The sequence below is a fragment of the Stegostoma tigrinum genome, chromosome 5 (assembly GCF_030684315.1).
Source record: "Stegostoma tigrinum isolate sSteTig4 chromosome 5, sSteTig4.hap1, whole genome shotgun sequence".
Classification (NCBI taxonomy): domain Eukaryota; kingdom Metazoa; phylum Chordata; class Chondrichthyes; order Orectolobiformes; family Stegostomatidae; genus Stegostoma; species Stegostoma tigrinum.
In genome coordinates this window covers 119,281,363-119,300,959 of record NC_081358.1, presented here as the reverse complement: position 1 = coordinate 119,300,959, position 19,597 = coordinate 119,281,363, and the positions used below count along the sequence as shown (strand labels likewise).

The 19,597-nt window shown below is 42.7% G+C and overlaps 1 protein-coding gene across 5 annotated transcripts in view; it reads right to left on the bottom strand.

The window, feature by feature from the left end:
• cdh7a (cadherin 7a) overlaps window positions 1-19,597 on the bottom strand; it is a 146,367-nt gene that overhangs the window by 32,399 nt on the left and 94,371 nt on the right. For all 5 annotated transcript variants that reach the window (XM_048529269.1, XM_048529270.1, XM_048529268.1 and 2 more), the window contains 2 exons: window positions 13,138-13,391; window positions 3,782-3,918 (listed from right to left, as the gene is read on the bottom strand). In XM_048529269.1, coding sequence (XP_048385226.1) covers window positions 3,782-3,918; window positions 13,138-13,391 — 391 coding nt within the window. The remainder of the gene's footprint in view (window positions 1-3,781; window positions 3,919-13,137; window positions 13,392-19,597) is intronic.

Here is a 19,597-nt window from a genome sequence, read left to right as displayed (position 1 = left end):
TGGTCTTTATCTGACTGGCAGGATGTGATGATGGGAGTTCCATAAGGGTCTACGCTAGGGCCTCAGGTTTATCAAATTTCCATCAGTAGCTTAGTTGATGGGAGCATCAACATGGCAGCTACAAGGAAAGGTGGGGAAATATAGTCAGAGAGTCATACAGCACAGAAACAAACCCTTTGGTCCAACCAGTCCAGGCCAACCATAATCCCAAACTAAAGTAGCCCCACCTGCCTGTGGTTGGCCCATATCCTTCTAAACATTTTCTTATTCACATCCTTATATAATGCCTTTTAACGTTGCAACTGTGTCTGCACCCAACACTCCCTCTGTAAGTTCATTCCATGCACAAACTACTCGCTGTGTGAAACAAATGTCCCTCAAGTATTTTTAAATTTTTATCTTCTCACCTTAAAAATGTGCCCCCTAGTCTTGGAATCCCCCACCCTAGGGAAAAGACATCTGCCATTCACCCTATCTATGCCTGTCATGACTTTATAAACCTTTATACCCCTCAACCTCCCACATTCCAGTGAAAAAAGTCCCAGTCTATCCAGCCTCTCTTTATAACTCAAACCTTCTATTCCCAGCAACAACCTGGTAAATCTCTTCTAAACCCTCTCCAACTTGATATTATCATTCCTATAACAGGGTAACCAGAATTGCACACGGTATTCCAGAATGCTGGTTCACCTGCACATCTGCTAGTGTGGTATGCTGCATCCGCAGTTCCCATTGTGGCCTCCTCTGTATCAGGGAAACCAAGCGGAGGCTTGGGGACCGCTTTGCAGAACACCTCCGCTTGGTTCGCAATAAACAACTGCACCTCCCAGTGGCGAACCATTTCAACTCCGCCTCTCACTCCTCAGACGACATGTTCATCATGGGCCTCCTGCAGTGCCACAACGATGCCACCCGTAGTTGCAGGAACAGCAACTCATAATCCACTTGGGAACCCTGCAGCCCAATGGTATCAATATGGACTTCACCAGCTTCAAAATCTCCCCTTCCCCCACTGCATCCCAAAACCAGCCCAGCTTGTCCCTGCCTCCCTAACCTGTCCTTCATCCTATCTATCCCACCTCCCATCTCAAGCTACACTCCCATCTCCTACCTACCAGTCTCATCCTGCCCCTTGACCTGTCCATCCTCACTGGACTAACCTATACCCCTCTAGCTCCCCATCTACACTCACCTTTACTGGCTTTTTGACCTGTCTGTCTCCTCTCTACCTATGTTCTACTTTATCCATCTTCTATCTGCCTCCCCTTCTCTCCCTATTTAATTCAGAAATCCCTTCCTTCCCCTATTTCTGAAGGAGGGTCTAGACTTGAAATGTCAGCTTTCCTGCTCCCCTGATGCTACTTGGCTTGCTGTGTTCATCCAGCTCTACAACTTCTTTACAACTGTTTTTTTTTGGGTGATAATGGCGCACTAAGATTCAGGGAAAAGGCAGGACATGGGCACAATGTAATACAGCCTTTTTCTATGGAAAGAAATGATAAGAATTGTTTTCTTTCAGAGGGTTGTGTGACCTTAGAACTCTGCTTCAGAGGTGGTGGAATATTTTCATTAGCGAATAGATTCTTCTTACACAGGGGATACAATGATATCAAAGGTAGGTGGGCCATACCCCCAATGAATGGTGCCTCAGATTCCAGTAGTCAAAGGGTCTTACTCTTGGTCCTTTATTGTTCAATTTTGTAATTTTCTTTAGGTTTGGTGCCCATGTGACACCAGACCCCCATCAATATGGGTGACTCTTAATTATCCTCTGAAAAGAGCCAATATTTGTCTCCCGAAACTTCAAATATCACCAAGGTGTATAAAACCAGGGGCAACATTACCCTCCTCTCCCAGCCCCTTTCAGATTTTGTTTCAGTCAGTCTAAAATCTAACCTGGATCCATGCATAAACAAAAACTCAGAGTGGTGCAGTAGGAGTAGACTATGGGCCTCTCAGACTGAAATGGATATGTTCTCAAAAACTGAAGAAACTGCACATGCTGTAAATCAGGAACAAAAGCAGAAGCTGCTACAATAGCTCAGCAGGTCTGACAGCATCTGTGAAGAAAAAGGATCAGAGTTAACATTTCAGACTCTGAGGAAGAGTCATCGGACCCGAAAAGTTAACTCTGATTATTTTCTTCATAGATGCTGCCATACCTGCTGAACTTTTCCAGTAACTTCCATTTTTTGCTCCTGAACACGTTCTTTAGTTCTGCCACCGTCTAAATATTTTTTCTTCCGTTGTCTGAGGAAAAATAATGACTTCAGCTTGAAAACATGAACACAAACCATTTTCCTTTGTGCATTACATAGCAATTTGGCACAGTATTTGGGTGTAAATAAAATAGAGGTTAAAATAATGACCAATTATTTCAAATCTAAAAACTCTGCCAACACTGAAGGAAATGAATCAATTTCTCACCAGAATTTCTGAACTGGAACCATTTTGCTCAGATTGGTTGAAGTTGTTTATTTTTGTCATTTTGGGTAACCTGGTCAGACAGGTGAGTGTGTTAGACACACCTTGGGGCCAGGTAGAGTCTTAAACCCAGACCTTCTTGGCTCAGAGATCGGGACAGTGACACTGTAACACAAGGCCCTTGTCTGAAGATCAAGCCAGTCACCAACTAGACCTTTAACTTTGTTTCCCAGTGCACCACAGAGGCATAGAAAACTTACAATTGCAGCTACAGACAATACTATGGCAGCGCTGGACTGGTGAATATTCCAGAACTCTGGAATAACAGTGGGACTTGAACACATTGGTACAAGAGCCTGGAAGTACTGAATGAGAACATTCGGCTACAACCAGCACAGGAAAGTCTCCTGAGGCTTTTCAGTTCCTCTAAGGCAATCTCCCACCTCTCGTGGTGCCAAAGTGGATAAGGTTGTGAGAATCCAGTCTGCAGCTCACCAAACACACAACTAGATCAACAGCCAGTCCAGGGAAATGGGCCAGGAGCAGGCTACAACACAGAAATCCAACTACAACCATGAAAAGAAGAAACAAAAATTTGCAAAATGAGGAATGTCTTGTCTTATTTTACCTCATTCTTATTGCGCTTTGGACTCTAACTTAACTGGAAGGCTCCATATCCCCAGAATGTATATGGATATGGGCTGTGTCAAGAACACCATTAAACACACAAAAAAGTGACATTGCATTGAGAATGTATTTGCATCATCAGATTTCTTTTCCTTTAATTGTATACCATTTGTACCATTTTGCTGTCATTTCAGTTTTGCATTTTTCAATTCGCAAAACAAAGTTGCCTTTATAGTTCATTACATAGTGAGAACAGAACGCCATTTTCATTAATGAACTGGCAAATTTTCAGATGATTGGAGGTACAATTTCAATCTCAGAGACTCGAGTAGGAATTCTAGGCTGAAACATTTCATGCAGTACTGAATGAGCACTGCACTGTCAGAGGGGAAGTCTTTTTTTAGGATGAGATATACAATGGTAGCTCAACCTGCTATTTCAGGTGGCTGTAAAAGATGACACATATTTTCATGGATGAGTGGGGATGATGAATAGGCAATGGGTGGCCTGGCTAACATTTATCCCTCAAGCAATATCACTAAATTCAGTTTACATGTTTGTTTATTTCAATACTCTGTGTGGGAGTCTGTTGTTCATTAGCTGCTATGTTTTCTACTTTACAACAATATTGTTGTTTCATTGACTGTAGAACACAATGAGCCATCCTGGGGTTGTGAAAGGAGCTATATAAATGCAAATCTTTACAGTATGTCTATTGGAAACCACTTACGGCTCTCCATAGCCAAAACGGTGATGTTGTGCTCTTCGTTTGTCTCTCTGTCCAGTGATTTTGCGATTGTAATGACTCCAGTAGTGGCGTCAATGTTAAAATATCTCTCCAGGTCAGTGTTGCGATCTATGGAATATCTGGACAGAAAGTTAAAAGTGAGAGTTTAGCATCCCTCAATCATTTCAAATCATTCAATAAAGCCATTTACAAGTTCTGTCTGCAGAAACAGGACATGGCAAGAAACACACAGTAAGTAGAATGGATAGCGAGCCTTGAATAGACAGAGTTGCCAAATCTAGTTGATATCTAATTGGACATATTCCTGGAGATTTCAGAACCTAACTGCATTCCATCATCAACTTCCTGCCAATGCTTCATTCCTTGGGAACACAAGTTCCTACACCTTTTGGAATTCAGCAACACCTTTGTCACGGAATTGGATTAATCCTCACTGTTCACCAAATTGCCTCTATTCTCCATTTCCACTGATTACTTCTGAATTAAGTTGAAATGTTAGTAAAGAATGAAAACAAAAACATAATTTAATCTTAAAACTAAGACAATAAAGCGTGAAGCTGGATGAACACAGCAGGCCAAGCAGCATCTCAGGAGCACAAAAGCTGACGTTTCGGGCCTAGATGAAGGGTCTAGGCCCGAAACATCAGCTTTTGTGCTCCTGAGATGCTGCTTGGCCTGCTGTGTTCATCCAGCTTCACACTTTATTATCTTGGATTCTCCAGCATCTGCAGTTCCCATTATCTCTTAATCTTAAAACTGTTGCAATAGAACTGCAGCAATATCACTGGATGTGTAATCCAGAGAACCAGGCTCATCACCCTGGTAATGGAGGGACTGTCTTATGAGCAAAGGCTAAACAGGTTGGGACTCTACTCACTGAAGTTTAAAAGACGGAGAGGTGATCTCATTGAAACAAGGAGGATTCCTAAGGGGCTTAGCAAGGTAAATCCTGAGAGGATGTTTCCCCTCCATGGGAGAGTCCAGGACTAGAAGGTATAGTCTTAGAATTAAGAGGCACATTTTAGAACTGAGATGTGAATGAAGTTCTTCTCTTGGGGGTTAGGCAATTACGCATCTTTGGAGCTCCTTGCGACACAGAACTATGGGGACAGAATCGTTGTTTATATTTAAGGCTGAAATGAATAGTTTTTATTAGTAGGGGAATCAAGGGTTAAGGTTAAAAGGCAAGAAAGTGGACGCGAGGAATGTTGGATCAATTGTGATCCTGCTGAGTGGCGGAACAGGTTCAAGAGCCAAACAGCCTACTCCTGTCACTGGTGGGATTTAAATTCAATGAATAACATCTCGTATATAAAGTGAGTCTCAGTGATGGTGACTATCCCTGAAAAATGTCCATCAGGGAAGGAAATCTGCTGTCCTTCCATGGTCTGGCCTGCATGGGACTCCAGGCCCACAACAGAGTCATAGAATCATACAGCACAGAAACTTCAATCCAACTTGTCCATGCCAACCAGATGTCCTAAATTAATCTATTCCCATTTGCCAGCATTTGGCCATTTTCCTTTGAACTCTTCCTATTCGTATACCCATACAGATGTCTTTTAAATGTTGGAATTGTACCTGCCTCCACCACTTCCTCTGGCAGTTCATTCCAGCTAGCTCACTATCCTCTGCATCAAAAAGTTACCCCTCAGGTCCTTTTTCAATCTTTCCCCTCTGACCTTAAACCTATGACCTCTAGTATTAGACTACACTACCCTATGTAAAATACCTTGGCTATTCACTCTATTCATGCACCTCATGGTAAGCTCTATAAGGTCAGCCCTCAGCCTCCAACATTCCAGGGAAAATAGCCCCAGCCTATTCAGTCTGTCCCTAGAACTCAATCCCTCCAATTTAGGCAACATCCTTGTCAATCTTTTGCGCATGCTCTCAAGTTTAACAACATCTTTCCTAAAGAGTGATCAGAATTATACACAGTATTCTAAAAGTGGCTTAACCAGTGTCCGTTATAGCTGCAAAATGACCTCCCAACTCCTGTATTCAATGTTGTGACCAGTGAAGGCAAGTGTGCCAAATGCTAACCGTGCCTCCACTTTCAAGGAACTTTGCACCAGCAGCTCTAATTCTTTTTGTTTGGCAACACTTCCCAGGGCCCTACCATGAACTGTGTAAGCCCTGCCATGGTTTGCTTCACCAAAATGCAACACCTTGCACTTATCTAAATTAAGTTCCATCTGCCACTCCTCAGTCCATTGGCCCATCCGATCAAGACACCACTGTACTCAGAGATAATCTTCTTCATTGGCCTCTACACTACCTCTTTTGGTGTCATCTGCAAACTTACTACCCATACCTCAATTGATCGGGCAGAAATTTGGCTGATAGCACCACATTAACGACCCTTCAGTCTTCCAGCACCTCACCTATGGCCGTCAATGATACAAATATCTCAGCATGGGTCCAGCAACCACTTCTTTAATTTCCCACAGCATCTTGGAAACATCTGATCAGGTCCTGGGGATTTATCTACCTTTATACATTTTAAGACCTCCAGCACTGCCTCTTCAGTGAAATGAACTCTTTACAAGATATCACTATTTGTTTCTCCATGTAAGCTAGGTTCCACATCCTTTTCCACAGTAAATACTGACACACAGCTCCTGTAATTCCACACATGGATGACCACATTGATCTTTAAGGGGTTATATTCTCTCCCTCATTATTCTCTTGCCCTTTAAGATACTTTCAGAATCCCTTTGGATTCTCCTTAACTCTATTTGCCAATGCTATCTCCTGTCCCCTTTTTGTTCTCCTGATTTCCCTCTTAAGTATACGCCTACTGCCCTATACTCCTCTAGTGATTCACTTGAATATATACCTGATATAGACCTTTCTCTTGACTAAAGCTTCAATTTCTCCATTCATCCAGCATTTCCTACACCCACCAACCTTGCCCTTCACACTAACAGGAGCATACTGTCTCTAAACTCTTGCTATGTCAAATGGTCTCCCATTGTTCCTTTAGCTGTGAATAGCCTCCCCCAATCAACTCTTGAAACTTCCTGTCTAATACTGTCAAAATTGGCCTTACTTCAATTTAGAATTTTAACTTTTTGATTAGTTCTACCCTTTTCTATGTGTATTTTAAAACTAATAGAATTATGATGACTTGCCCCAAAGTGCTCCTCGCTGACACCTCAGTCACTTGCTATGCCTTATTTCCAAACATATTGCCCCTTCTCTAGTATACCCACTTATTAGATAAGCAAGTTTTCTTGTGCACACTTAACAAATTCTTCCACATCCAAGCCCTTAAACACAATGGCTGTCCCAGTCTGTTTGGAAAGTTAAAATCCCTTTCCATTATAACTCTATTGTTCTTATCGATATCAATTTCCTGCTGACTATTGGGAGGTCTGTAGTATAATCCCAACAAGGTGATCACCCTTTTATTATTTCTCAGTTCCACCCAGATAACTTTACTGGACGTATTCCCAGGAATGTCCTCCATAAGTATAGCTGTAATGTTATTCCAGACCATAAACACCACACCCCCTCCTCTCTTGCTTCCCTTTCTAACGTTCCTGTAGCATTTATACCCTGGAAGATTAAGCTGGGAGCCCTGTCCATCTCTATTATGTTCTGTAATGCCTATGATATCCCAGTCCCATGTTCCCAACCATGCCCTGAGTTCATCTGCCTTTTCCATTGGTGAAAATGCAGTTTATCAGTCCTACTTGTTCTCTGACAAGCCCTTGTCTGCCTTAACTACTTGACTTGCTCCGTTATCTACTGTACCAGCCTCAGCTTTCTTGTTTTTCTCACTACTGCCTTGGTTCTCCCACCCAACCACCCACTCCTCCCTTTACTAGTTTAAAGTCTACTGAGTAACGCTAGCAAATCTTCCCACAAGGACTTTGATCCTTTTCCAAATCAGATGGAACCTGTCCCTCCTTTACAGATCATTTATAGCCCTGAAGAGATTTTAATGATCCAAAAATATGAATCCCTGCCCCTGCACCAGCTCCTCAGCCATGGATTCACCTGCTCTATCCTCCTATTCCTACCCTCACCAGCATGTGGTGCGGTAGTAGACCAGATATTACTACGCTCAAAGACCTGCTTTTTCACCTCCTGCCTAATTTCCAGTATTCTCTCTGCAGAGCCTCATCCCTTTCTCCACCTACATGCTTGGTACCAACACACACAACAGCCTCCTGCTGGTCACTCTCCCCTTTCGGAATATTCCTGCGCCATCTCCAAGACATCTTTGATGGGGAACAAGGGAGGCAACATATCATCCAGATGCCTCAGTGATGGCCATCGAAATGTCTACCTGTGCCTCAGACTGGACATTTCCCTGTTTCAATCGATCATCTGGAACCGGACACAGCTGTCATTACAATAAAGCCAGTCACAGTTCCAGAAACCTGGCTGTCAGTGCTCTATTCATCAGAAAAGTGTTCAACTTTTAACTGCCTTCTGAAATGGCCTTAGCAGACAACTGCGTAGAGGAGCAATTAGAGATTGGCAACAAATGCTAACCTTGCTAGTGGTGCCCTTCCTCCGTGAAAGAATCAATTAATCTTTCTGAGTGGCTCACGGAAGCTTCCTAGAGAGCTATCTTCAAATCCGAGAGACTCCAGGAGTATCCGGGTGCACCAGCGAATGCAGGTGCAGGTGCTTACGTTTTGAACAAGTGTTAACTGAACTTTTGCATGCTGCTGGTCATTTTCTGAGCACCTCGAAGCTCAAAGTTAGATCACCCACTGCACGCACAAGCCCAGGTCACATGAGTGCTCCTGTACTTCACAGTTTGCAATCAGACTCTGCAGTGAGTCTTCCTGTTGCCCAACTCAGCACTATTCATCAAGGTGAGGCAGGCAGGGTCGCTAACTTGACACCTAGGTGTGGCCCATGCCATTCACATGAAATCACAATCCTGTCATAGTTTTCACATGGTGCTGAGTAGGCAGCAGAGTTGCTCACACTAAGGTATCTGAGCATTTTCAGATCTCTGAGCTCTTGCAATTCCAGCCTCTTGCACAATGCTGATTTTCATGTTGCACTTTGCCTTCAACTGCTTGAGTCCTAAGAATTGGAATTGGAATTAAAAGAGACTCAAGCAGTTGAAGGCACCTCTCTTTTGCCTTCTTTGCCTTTCTACCTTACTCTCTCCTTCTTCACATTACCTCTTAAAATCTTACCTGTTTCGCCAAGTTTTTAGGTTACCTGCCTTAATATTTCATTCACGGAATATTTCATTCACGCCTCAGCGTCAGTTGATTTATTTTTCGATAACACAAGTACGAAATGCCTTGGACCAGCTACAGAAATGCAAGTTGCTCTAAGTTATGCGCTTGGGAATTTAGGGCCTAAAAGCAAGCATAGATTACTTGGCCCTTTGAGGTTGCTCCGCCATTCAACAAGTTCTGATTGTGTTCTCAATTTCACTTTCTTTAAAGAACCTTCAAGATTACTGGCAGGCAGAGGGATCTGGGTGTACAGGTACACAGGTCACTGAAAGTGGCAACGCAGGTGAAAAGGTAGTCAACAAGGCATACGATATGCTTGTCTTCATTGGACGGGGCACAGAGTTTAAAAACTGGCAGGTAATGTTGCAGTGTTATAGAACCTTAGTTAGGCTGCATTTGAAGTATCGTGTTCCGTTCTGGCCACCACACTACCAGAAGGCTGTGGCGGCTTTGGAGAGGGTACAGAAAATAATTACCAGGATGTTGCCTGGTATAGAGGGCATTAGCTCTGAGGAGAGGTTGGAGAAAGTTGTGTTGTTCTCACTGGAACGACAAAGGTTGAGGGGGTGACCCGGTAGAGGTCTACAAGATTATGAAGGGTATGGACAGAGTGGGCAGTCAGAAGCTTTTTCCCGGGGTGGAAGAGTCTGTTACCAGGGACCATGGGTTTAAGGTACAAGGGGAAAGGTTTAAAGGTGATGTATGAGGCTAGCTTTTTCTACTTGAGAGGGAGGTGAGTGTGTGGAACTCTCTGTTGGAGGAGGGAGTGAAAGCAGAGACTATAATGTCTTTTAAAAGGCATTTGATAAATACATGAATAGGATGGGATTCGAGGGATATGGTCCCCGGAGGGGTAGGGGGTTTTAGTTGTGACAGGCAGCATGTCCGTGCAGGCTAGGAGGGCCAAAGGGCCTGTTCCTGTGCTGTAATTTTCTTTGTTCTTTGTTCTTTATTCCTGCCTGTCCAACACCCCTCCGCCCTCTTTCTGAATCTTTTAATGCATGCAGCAAGACCTGGACAACATTTAGGATTGAGCTATCCAGTGGCAAGTGATGTTCACAAAAAACAGTGCAATGAATGAGAATCCAGAATGGCTACAACAGGTTATCAGGACACTGCTATTTCAGAAATAAAAAATTGTTGTTTCACCCTTACTTCCTGGCAGGATACGGATGTCCCTGCAGGACTGCAGTGGTTGCAAACCCCCATTCTTTATCGAGAAGGTGACAGCAATCTGCCTTCATGAATCATTGACATCTGTCCAGCGCAGATACACCAACAAAGCTGTTCAGAATGGAGCTCCACAATTTTGGTCCAGAGACAGTGAAGGAACAGCTTGAGCATTCTGAATCAACCGGCTTGGGATGGGGATGGAATTTACAGGTGGTGATGTTCCCCAGGAATCTGCAGCGCTGGTCCTTCTGTGAGTTTGGAAAGTGCTGTCAGAGGAGAATGGCTGCAGTGCACTGGTGTGACTGTCCGTGGACTGCGGATGAGGTGGAGGTGCTGGGGTTGCACTGGGGTGGTCAGAGTCAGAAGTCAGCCATCATCCAGATTATAGACCTACAGGTTGAACTGAAATCACAAACTTTCTGAGCGCTGCTCCTTTGTCAGATGATGAAGCAGCAGCTCTCCAAAAGCTTGTGGTTTCAAATAAACCTGTTGGGACTATAATCTGATGTCATATGACTTCTGGCTGTGGATGGAGTGAATATTGAAGGTGGTGGATGAGGTACCAAATGAGCTGGCTCCTCTGTCCTCGATGCCACAAGGTTCTTGACTGTTGTAGGAGCTGCACTAATCCAGGGATTCTGACTGCTACATTTCTACATTACAAAGATGTGCGCACTTCAGAAGTATTTCAAAAGGTGCCCAAAACTGGGAACTGAATATTCATGGTTATTTGACACTCATGAAAGATAAGTGAAGAGGACAATAAAATGGGGTTCTGCTGATAATAAGAAATCAGATCAGCTTGGGGTAGGGCGGGGAGAGGACAGATCTAGTACCAGGAGACACAGTCTCCAAGTAAGGGACAAACAATTTACGGCTGAGAAGATGAGGAATTTCCTCACTGACTCTCTGGAATTCCCCACCCCAGACGTCAGGCAAGTTCAATCATTGAGAGAGTTCAAGGCAGAGATCGGCTGATGACAAGTTCCTCACAGTATCAATGAATATGGGAATCCCGTGGGGATATGATATCAAGGTAGATGTTCAATGATGGTCCAGAATTGCGAATCAAGCCCAAGGAAGCTGAATGGCCCATGCCTGCTCCTAAATTCCTCTGTAAAGTGCGATGGGACACCATGAGGACGGGACCTTGCACAAAGGCAAGCCTTTTGTTTTCCTAATTATTAGCACAAAATGCCCATGCAATTTCTTTTTCCTTTTTACTAATCGTCCACGAGTGTCAAATAACCTTGAATATTCAGTTCCCAGTTTTGGGCACCTTTTGAAATACTTCTGAAGAGCGCATATCTTTGTAATGTAGAAATGCAGCAGTCAGAATCCTTGGATTAGTGCTGCTCCAACAACAGCCAAGAACTTTGTGGCATCGAGGACAGAGGAGCCTGCTCATTTGGTACCTCATCCACCACCTTCAACATTCACCGCCAGAAGTCACACTTCACTAACAGTGGGACATTAGGAAGCTCAGAGGAACAAAGATGTTGGGGTGCGTGTCCCAAGAAGCTGGCTGGACAGGTTAACAGGCTGGTTAAGAAGTTACAATAATCAGTCAGAGCACACAGTACAAGATCAGGGAGATCATGTAGGAGCTGTACAGGACTTTGGTTGGACCATGCCTGGATTACCGTGTGCAGTTGTGGTCACCACACTGTTGGAAGGAGGTGATTACAGTGGAAGGCGTACAGAGGAGATTTACCAGTTCTGAGGAAGGGTCACTAGAACTGTAACATTAACACTGATTTTCTCTTCACAGATGCTGCCAGACCTGCTGAGCTTTTCCAGCAACTTCTGTTTTTGTTCACAGCATCCGCGGTTCTTTTGGTTTTTGTTTGTTTCTTTCACCAGGAAGGAGCAGTGCAGCGATGAAGAGAGGCTGGGTAAGCTCAAGTTATTTTCTTTGGAACAGAGAGGGATGACGGGGTGACCTGGTAGAGGTATATAATATTATGAGGGGCATGGACAGGGTGGAGAGAAAGCAGGTATTCCCCTCAGTTTAAGAGTAAAGAAAAGGGGGATATTTTTAAAATAAAAACCGAAAGAACTGAGGATGCAGTAAATCAGAAACAAAAACTGGAGTTGCTCGAAAAGCTCAGTAGGTCTGGCAGCATCTGTGAAGAAAAATAATGAGAGTTAACGTTTCAGGTCCAGTTTCCCTTCCCCAGAATTCATGTTTTTCAGGTGATAGATTGGAGGTTGAGAGGGAATTTGAGGGAACAAGTTTTCGCCCAGAAGATGGAAGTCACTGCCTGGGTGAGTGGTTGATTTGGGTAAACTTACAACCTTTAGAAAGTACATGGACAAGCACTTCCAGACTCACAGCAATGTGGTTGACTCCTAACTGCCCTCTGGGCAATTAGGGATGGGCAATAAGCGCTGCCTGGCCAGCAACGCCCTCATCCCAAGAATGAATAAAGGTTAAAAAAAAACTGTAAGTGTCATAATTATTCAAGGCAAGTGGGTCTACAGTAGGAAAATACATAGGAGCAGGATTTAAAAAGTGTGGAGCTGGATGAACACAGCAGGCCAAGCAGCATCTCAGGAGCACAAAAGCTGACCTTTCGGGCCTAGACCCTTCATCAGAGAGGGGGATGGGGAGAGGGTTCTGGAATAAATAGGGAGAGAGTGGGAGGCGGATTGAAGATGGATAGAGGAGAAGCGAAGCAGGGTTAGGCTTTTTTCGCAGTTGATCTGTGGCTGAGCTCCATATTGGCCCACACTCATAAATAACTTTCCTTAAGGAAAGCGTGTCTCTCTCTCAGATTTAAAGTTAAATTGATCTAGCGTCGATTGTAGGTGGCAGAGCAGTTCTGGCAGATGGGCCAAAGGGACCTCTTCTGTATGATTCTGTGAGGGCCAAAGAAGTGGGCAGAGGACATGGAATGGTGTGGAGCTGCCGTGCACTGGGTAAATGAGCCGGCCAACTCTCACCTGACAGGGCTGTTCGCTGTGTCGGGGTCATGTGCCAACACCGTACCGATGGCTGTGCCAATGCTCGCAGCCTCAGAGACTGACATCTTGTAGAGAGGCGAGTTGAACTCTGGGGCCTCATCCATGTCCTCCACCACCAACTTCACTGTGGTAGTGTCCGCGAAGGGTCCCAGCGTCTGGAACCTCAAGTCGGTGTTTTTATTGGTGACTTCAATCTTCAGAGTGTAGCTTGACTTTTTTTCAAAGTCCAGTTCCTGTGAAACAAGTACAAAATGCACACATATTTATTCGGCGCAATGTCAGTTCATTAAAGAGCCTGACAGGCAAACGAAGGCGCAAGTCGCATCTGTCAGGTGATGACATTTTAATATGGGATGGTTTAATTAAATGGCAGGGATATTTTCAGTTTGTTCTTGCTCCATTGCTCCAAGCATCTATCTTTGTTATTCCTGCTATTTGCACTGAAGTGACAACCTCCCAAGTAAATAGGGTTCCAAACGAATGATTTATTTACAGTTCCTCCAGCATCCCTCTGCCATTTATTTTTCTTTTAATGCATCTATCTCCCTGCTGCTTTCTGAATAAGATGTATGGTGTCTGATAGTCCAGTGTGAGCATAGTCAGCCCACTCAAACATTATCACTGCCAGAAACACCCCAAAACATCTTATAGCCGGTGACAGAATTCTGTCATTGCGCAAGCTCCCTCAAGAAGGTTGTATCCTTGGACACTAAAGACTTGCTGAGTTTTTCAGTTTTTTTGACTGCAATGAGTTGGAGAGACTGACTGAACCGAAGCAATTCTCAGGAATATTGCAGTATATATCAAATAGATGGAGCCTTGTTTGCAGTTCATTTTGGATAATTCTCTCTTCTACTACTGACTTTCCAGAGTTCAGCATGGAATCCTGTTACAGAAAATAAGCACAAAACATCAGGCTGGCCATAGCGCAGTACTGAGGCTGGTCTGTACTGCTAGAGAGGCTAGCTTTTAAGAGAGACATTAAGCTAGAATTCTGACTGTGTGCTGTTAGGGATGTATAAGATCTCATGGCACCGCACTTCAAATACAAAGCTTCTGAGACTGACATGCTTTCAAAGTGTCTCTGATTCACGATAAAATGAAGGAAAGCAGGAGCTCACGCAACACACTTTGAAATTTGTTTGACAACAAGCGTGGTGGCTAGGTGCTTGGGGTGGGGGTCAGGGGCGTAGCTCATCTCACTGAGAAGAAGATGCAAGATGTCTCACCCATGGACAATGAAAAGGTAGGTGTACTGGCTCTGGGTAAACTATTAATCTCAGTCTCAAAGGTGAATGATCTGAATGCAAGGTGGTATAAATAACTGTACATAATTGTGCAAAAACAGAAGTTGCTGGAAAAGCTCAGCGGGTCTGGCAGCATTTGTGAAGAAAAATATCAGAGTTAATATTTCAGGTCGGGTGACTCTTCCTCAGAATGCAATTGTACATAATTGTTTGTGTATTTCCTTGATAAAATGGATTTGGGGCTTACAGGATAGCTAATTAGCAATACTATCTGGATACAAGGCTCTTGTGATTCACTTTGCCATGGAAATTGGTTTTAAAGACCAGTCCATTACAAACCATTATAGTTTTGGATTACAATGTTTCTGAGATATTTCGGATATTCAGGTTAGTCAGTCGCTATCTGAAAGAGATGAGGAGAGAAATAGAGAGAGAAAAAAGGAGACAGAGAGAGAGAGAGGGACAAAGAGAGAGTGTGCAAGGGGGAGAGAGGGAGAGAGAGAGAAAGAGAGACAGAGAGAGAGTGAAAGAGGGAGAGAGAGAAGGAGATAGAGACAGCTAGTCCTGAACATGAAGCAGAGAATTGTTGACCTCATGTACGTTAACTGTACAGAACATAGGTGTGAAGTCATAATAAGATCGAAGAGGTCAAGTTCATAAGGATTTAAAAGAGGATGGAAGATTCACCTACCCTGGGCTGTACTTTCTAAAATATGCCCAGAGTGAAAAGCAGCTTTGGGATTTAACGTAACTTGGCTGGAAAAGGATATCGGTAGTAAGTCATTGGGAGTAGACAATAGTTTAGCATTAATTTTGAGTGAATGAAGTGTTTATTTAATGCACAGTATATAACATAACCAACATGGCACATCTTCAATTGTGTTAAAAGCCATTGGGGACTTGCTTTTCCATAACTCACTTGAAAGTTGCCGACAAAACTATGATTATTCCATGTTCCTTTATGTCATTTCTGTGATAAAAGCCTTAAAATGTGAAATGTGGACATATGATCCTTTCAGCTGAGGAACTGAATTTCAAGGAACTTTCTAAACGATACTGGCCTCTCCAGAAACCATCTCAATTTATGGCACTTTGCAGGAATTCACAGAGTTCATATTTCTTCAAATTCAAGAATGAAATAACATAATGGCATTTTCCATAGTTTAAATGGCTAAGCTTTCACACTTAGTTCTGTTGTATTATGGTAAAGTTAACATGGCTACATCTATTTTTACTGGTGCATTTCTCAATAGAGCAACTGTGAGCATTTGGCAACAATTAATCAGTTTTACTTTGAAGGTACTGGCTGAGAAGTCAGAAATTGATTCAAAATTAGGTGCTTACATGGCACAAGCAGTCAAATCATTAGCACAAGATCTGAATCTTGGCAAAATAAAAGACTATTTAGCCAAGGTGGTTAAAAAGGCATTTGGTGCGCTTGTTTTCATGGCCCAGTGCTTTGATTGTCGGAGTTGGGAAGTCATGATGAGGAGGACACTGGTGAGAATTCTTCTCGAGTCCTGTGTCGAACTCTGGTTGTCCTGTTATAGGAAGGATATTTTTAAGCTAATAAGGGCTCAGAAGAGATTTACCAGGATGTTGCCAGCTATGGCGTTATAAAGAAAGGCTAAATGGGCTAGGACGTTTTTCAGTGAAGTGTAGAAGTTGAGAGGTGACCTTATAGAGGTTTATAAAATCATGAGGGTTATAGACAGGTTAATGGTAGGTGTCTTTTCCCTAGGGTGGGGGTTTTCAAGACTGGGAGGGGCATATTCTTAAAAGTGAGGGGAGATAGATTTTAAAAAAAGACATGAAGACCAAATTCTGACCACAGAGGGTGGTTCAAGTGTGGAAGCATCCTGAAATCTCACGAAGCTAGAAAAAATTTCAAAGAAAATTTACCCTTTTCATAAAGTTTCCTCAAACAAAAAAACCATGTAAACTCAGCACACCAAGTTCCGATATGCATATATTCACTCGTGTGTGGAGTTTCCAGAGCCCAGCAAATAAATTGTACTGCCCTTTTCACATATAGACTTAAGACTTTTTATTGAATGAAAACAAGTGTACGGTATTGGGTTTCTGTCAGAGTATTTGTCATGCAACTGGCAGATTCATTAAGCCAGCTCACATCATTTGCCACACATGCCTGATTTCATTCTATCCACTCATAAGATGTGGGCATTGCCAACTGGCAGCATTTATTGTCCATTCCTAGTTGCCCTTGAGGACCTGGCATTGAGCTGTCTTCTTGGACCACAGTCAGAAGTCACATGACACCAGGTTAAAGTCCAGCAGGTTTTTTTTCTAAACACAGGATTTCAGAGCCTCGGCCCTTCTTCAGGTGTTGGCGAGAGAGGCAGTATCAGACTTTATAAATAAAAGCTCAGAGAGTCACACCACTGCTGCGGATGTATTAAACAAACCTAAGATGCTGGTAAATCTTTCGTCAGTTAGAAGGTTTTAATTGATTAATATGTGTACGTAAATCCCCAAATTCTTTTTAAGTCACCGCCACATAAAATGCCACATTGACTGACTATCTATATTTATTGTGTGCTTTGTGAACAAAATAAAATGTATCTGCAAATATAAAATCACCCTATAGATCCATACACTGCAGTCCAAGTGTTATAGGTAGACCTGTAATTCTGCTTGGCAGGGAATTCCAGGATTTTGATCTAGTGACGCTGAAGGAATAGGGAAATATTTCAAAGTCAGGGTGTTGAGTGATTTGGAGGGGAATGAATAGTGGGGAGTTTACCATATTTACTTAATGCCTAAATTCAGTGAGAAATGAGTTAAAATGTACTTTGTATCCTTTCAGAAAACACTTCATTCACTCAGATCAATGTAACAATGGCTTAAAGAAATGTAGATAGTTTTAGTACTCTCATGTTTGTATTGTGGCCAGCCAGGTGGACTTCACAGAATATGAGTTCCCCGACTGGAGCTGTTAAGCTGGGCCAATCAGGGAGCCCTGGCTGAAAGATATAATAGGAGTGTCAGAGGCTCTGTTCACTCTAAAACCTGGCTCTGAGGAAGCCAGGCCAGTGACACCACATAGTGATAAAGGGTGGCTTGGTGATGGGGTAGCAGACTCTGTGGGGTTATTTCAAGTGTGAAATGTTTTTTGTAGGGAAAGCATGAGATGTTTATTTGATTCTTTCAGGTGAACATTATTAAGTAATTAACATAAGGGTACTATTGCTATGATTAATGTGTGTGAGTTAATTCTAGGAGGGTACGGGCACAGAAAAACTTCATCAGACTTCTGTGAATTTGCTGGAAGAAATGGGAATGGTGTTTGATAAGTAAAATAAAGCTATGAAGCTTGATCGGTGTTTTAAAAGAGGGATGTTAACAATGGAAGAAGTTAAAACCAGTGTTCCTTTTGGAACAAGGCCACAGCATTTTAACAATAAGAAGAGCTATTGTTATGGCTGATGATTTTGACCTGCTCCACAAGCATTTATAGGTGACAGTAAAGAAGATAGAGAGGAAGAAGTATTGTTGAACAAGAGACTAAGTGCAACGTGAGGGATAGCAGAATTGAAGAGACAGATGCTTCTCAAAGTAGTTAAAAGAATGTGAGAGACCAACTCAATTTGAAGAAGTAAAAATATCACTTTTGCCATAGGATAGTGCATGAGAAGTAAGGTTTCTGGAAATTAAAAGTTAAGCCAGTGGGCACTGAATCATAGAATCATACAGCACTGAAACAGACCTGACTCATCCATGCCAACCAGGTTTCTAAAACTGAACTAGTCCCATTTGCCTTTGTTTAACACATATCCATCTAAACCTTTCCTATCCACGTACCTGCGCAAATGTTTTTTTTAAAACTCTCACATTCTTACAGTAAATGCTATATTAATGACTGAAGCTTGTCATAAACCAAAACAATCTCTCAGAATTGTTACAGTGCTGAAGGAGGGTATTCGGCCCATGGTGTCTATACTAGTTCTCTGTCCCCCTGCCTTTTCCCCAGAACCATGAATCGCGCCTTTTCATAGGACCTTGCTGAATACCTTAACAGGGCCAGACACCACCACACTTTTAGGCAATACATTCCAGATGTGAGAAAGTACTCTTTTACATCACATTTTCTTCTTTCAAATGGCTTTAAATCTATGACCTCTCATTCTAGGTGCATTCAAGAGAAGGTGCATTTTTCTGTCCAAAAACTTCATGATTCTGAATGCAAATCTCCTCTCAGTCTTCTCCCCTCCAATGAAACCAGGCCTAACTTTTCCAATTGATCTTTCCTCATCTCTGGGAACCTTCTCATAAATCTTTCATGCACTCTCTCCAATGCCTTCACATCCTTAGATTGATAAATCATAGAGAATATAGCATGGAAACAGACACTTCTGTCCAACTACTGCACCATGACCACATTCCCAAACTAAACTAGTCCCGAGTTGTCTGCTGCTGGCCCATATCCCTCCAAACCTCTCCTATTCATATTCAAATGTATTTAAATGTTGTAATTGTACATGTATCCACTGCTTCTTCTTGCAGTTCATTCCACACACGAACCGCTATCTGTATAAAAAAGTTGCCCCTATTGTCCTTCTTAAATCTTTCTCCTCTCACCTTAAAAATGTGCCTCCTGGTTTTGAACAACCCCACTCTAAGGAAAAGACCTTTGCTATTCACCTTATCTATGCCATTAACGATTTTATAAACTTCAATAAGGTCACCCCTCAACTTCCTATGCTCCATGAAAAATGTCCCAGCCTATTTTTACAATGCAAACCCTCGATTCCCAGCAACATTCTTGCAATTTTTTCTAACCCTCTCTGGTTTAATAATTTCCTTCCTATAACAGGGCAGAACTAGACACAGCAGTCCAGAAGAGGCCTCAGCAATGTCCTGTATGATCTCAACATGACTTCCCAACCCCTACACTCAAAGGACTGAGCAATGAAGGCAAGCTGCCAAATTGCTTTTTAACCACCATGTCTATATGTGACACCAATTTTAAAGAATAAAGTACAACAGCTCGTACTGAATGCTGTATTCTAACTGTACCTGAATTCCTAATAACTTTTTGTTCTTCTCATTGATGCCATTATTAATAAATCCCACACACGTTAGTAAACGTTCTCTCAAACCTGTCTGCCACCTTCAATGTCTTATGCACAAATACACCCTGGTCCGTCTGTTCCTGTAATTCCTTCAGAGTT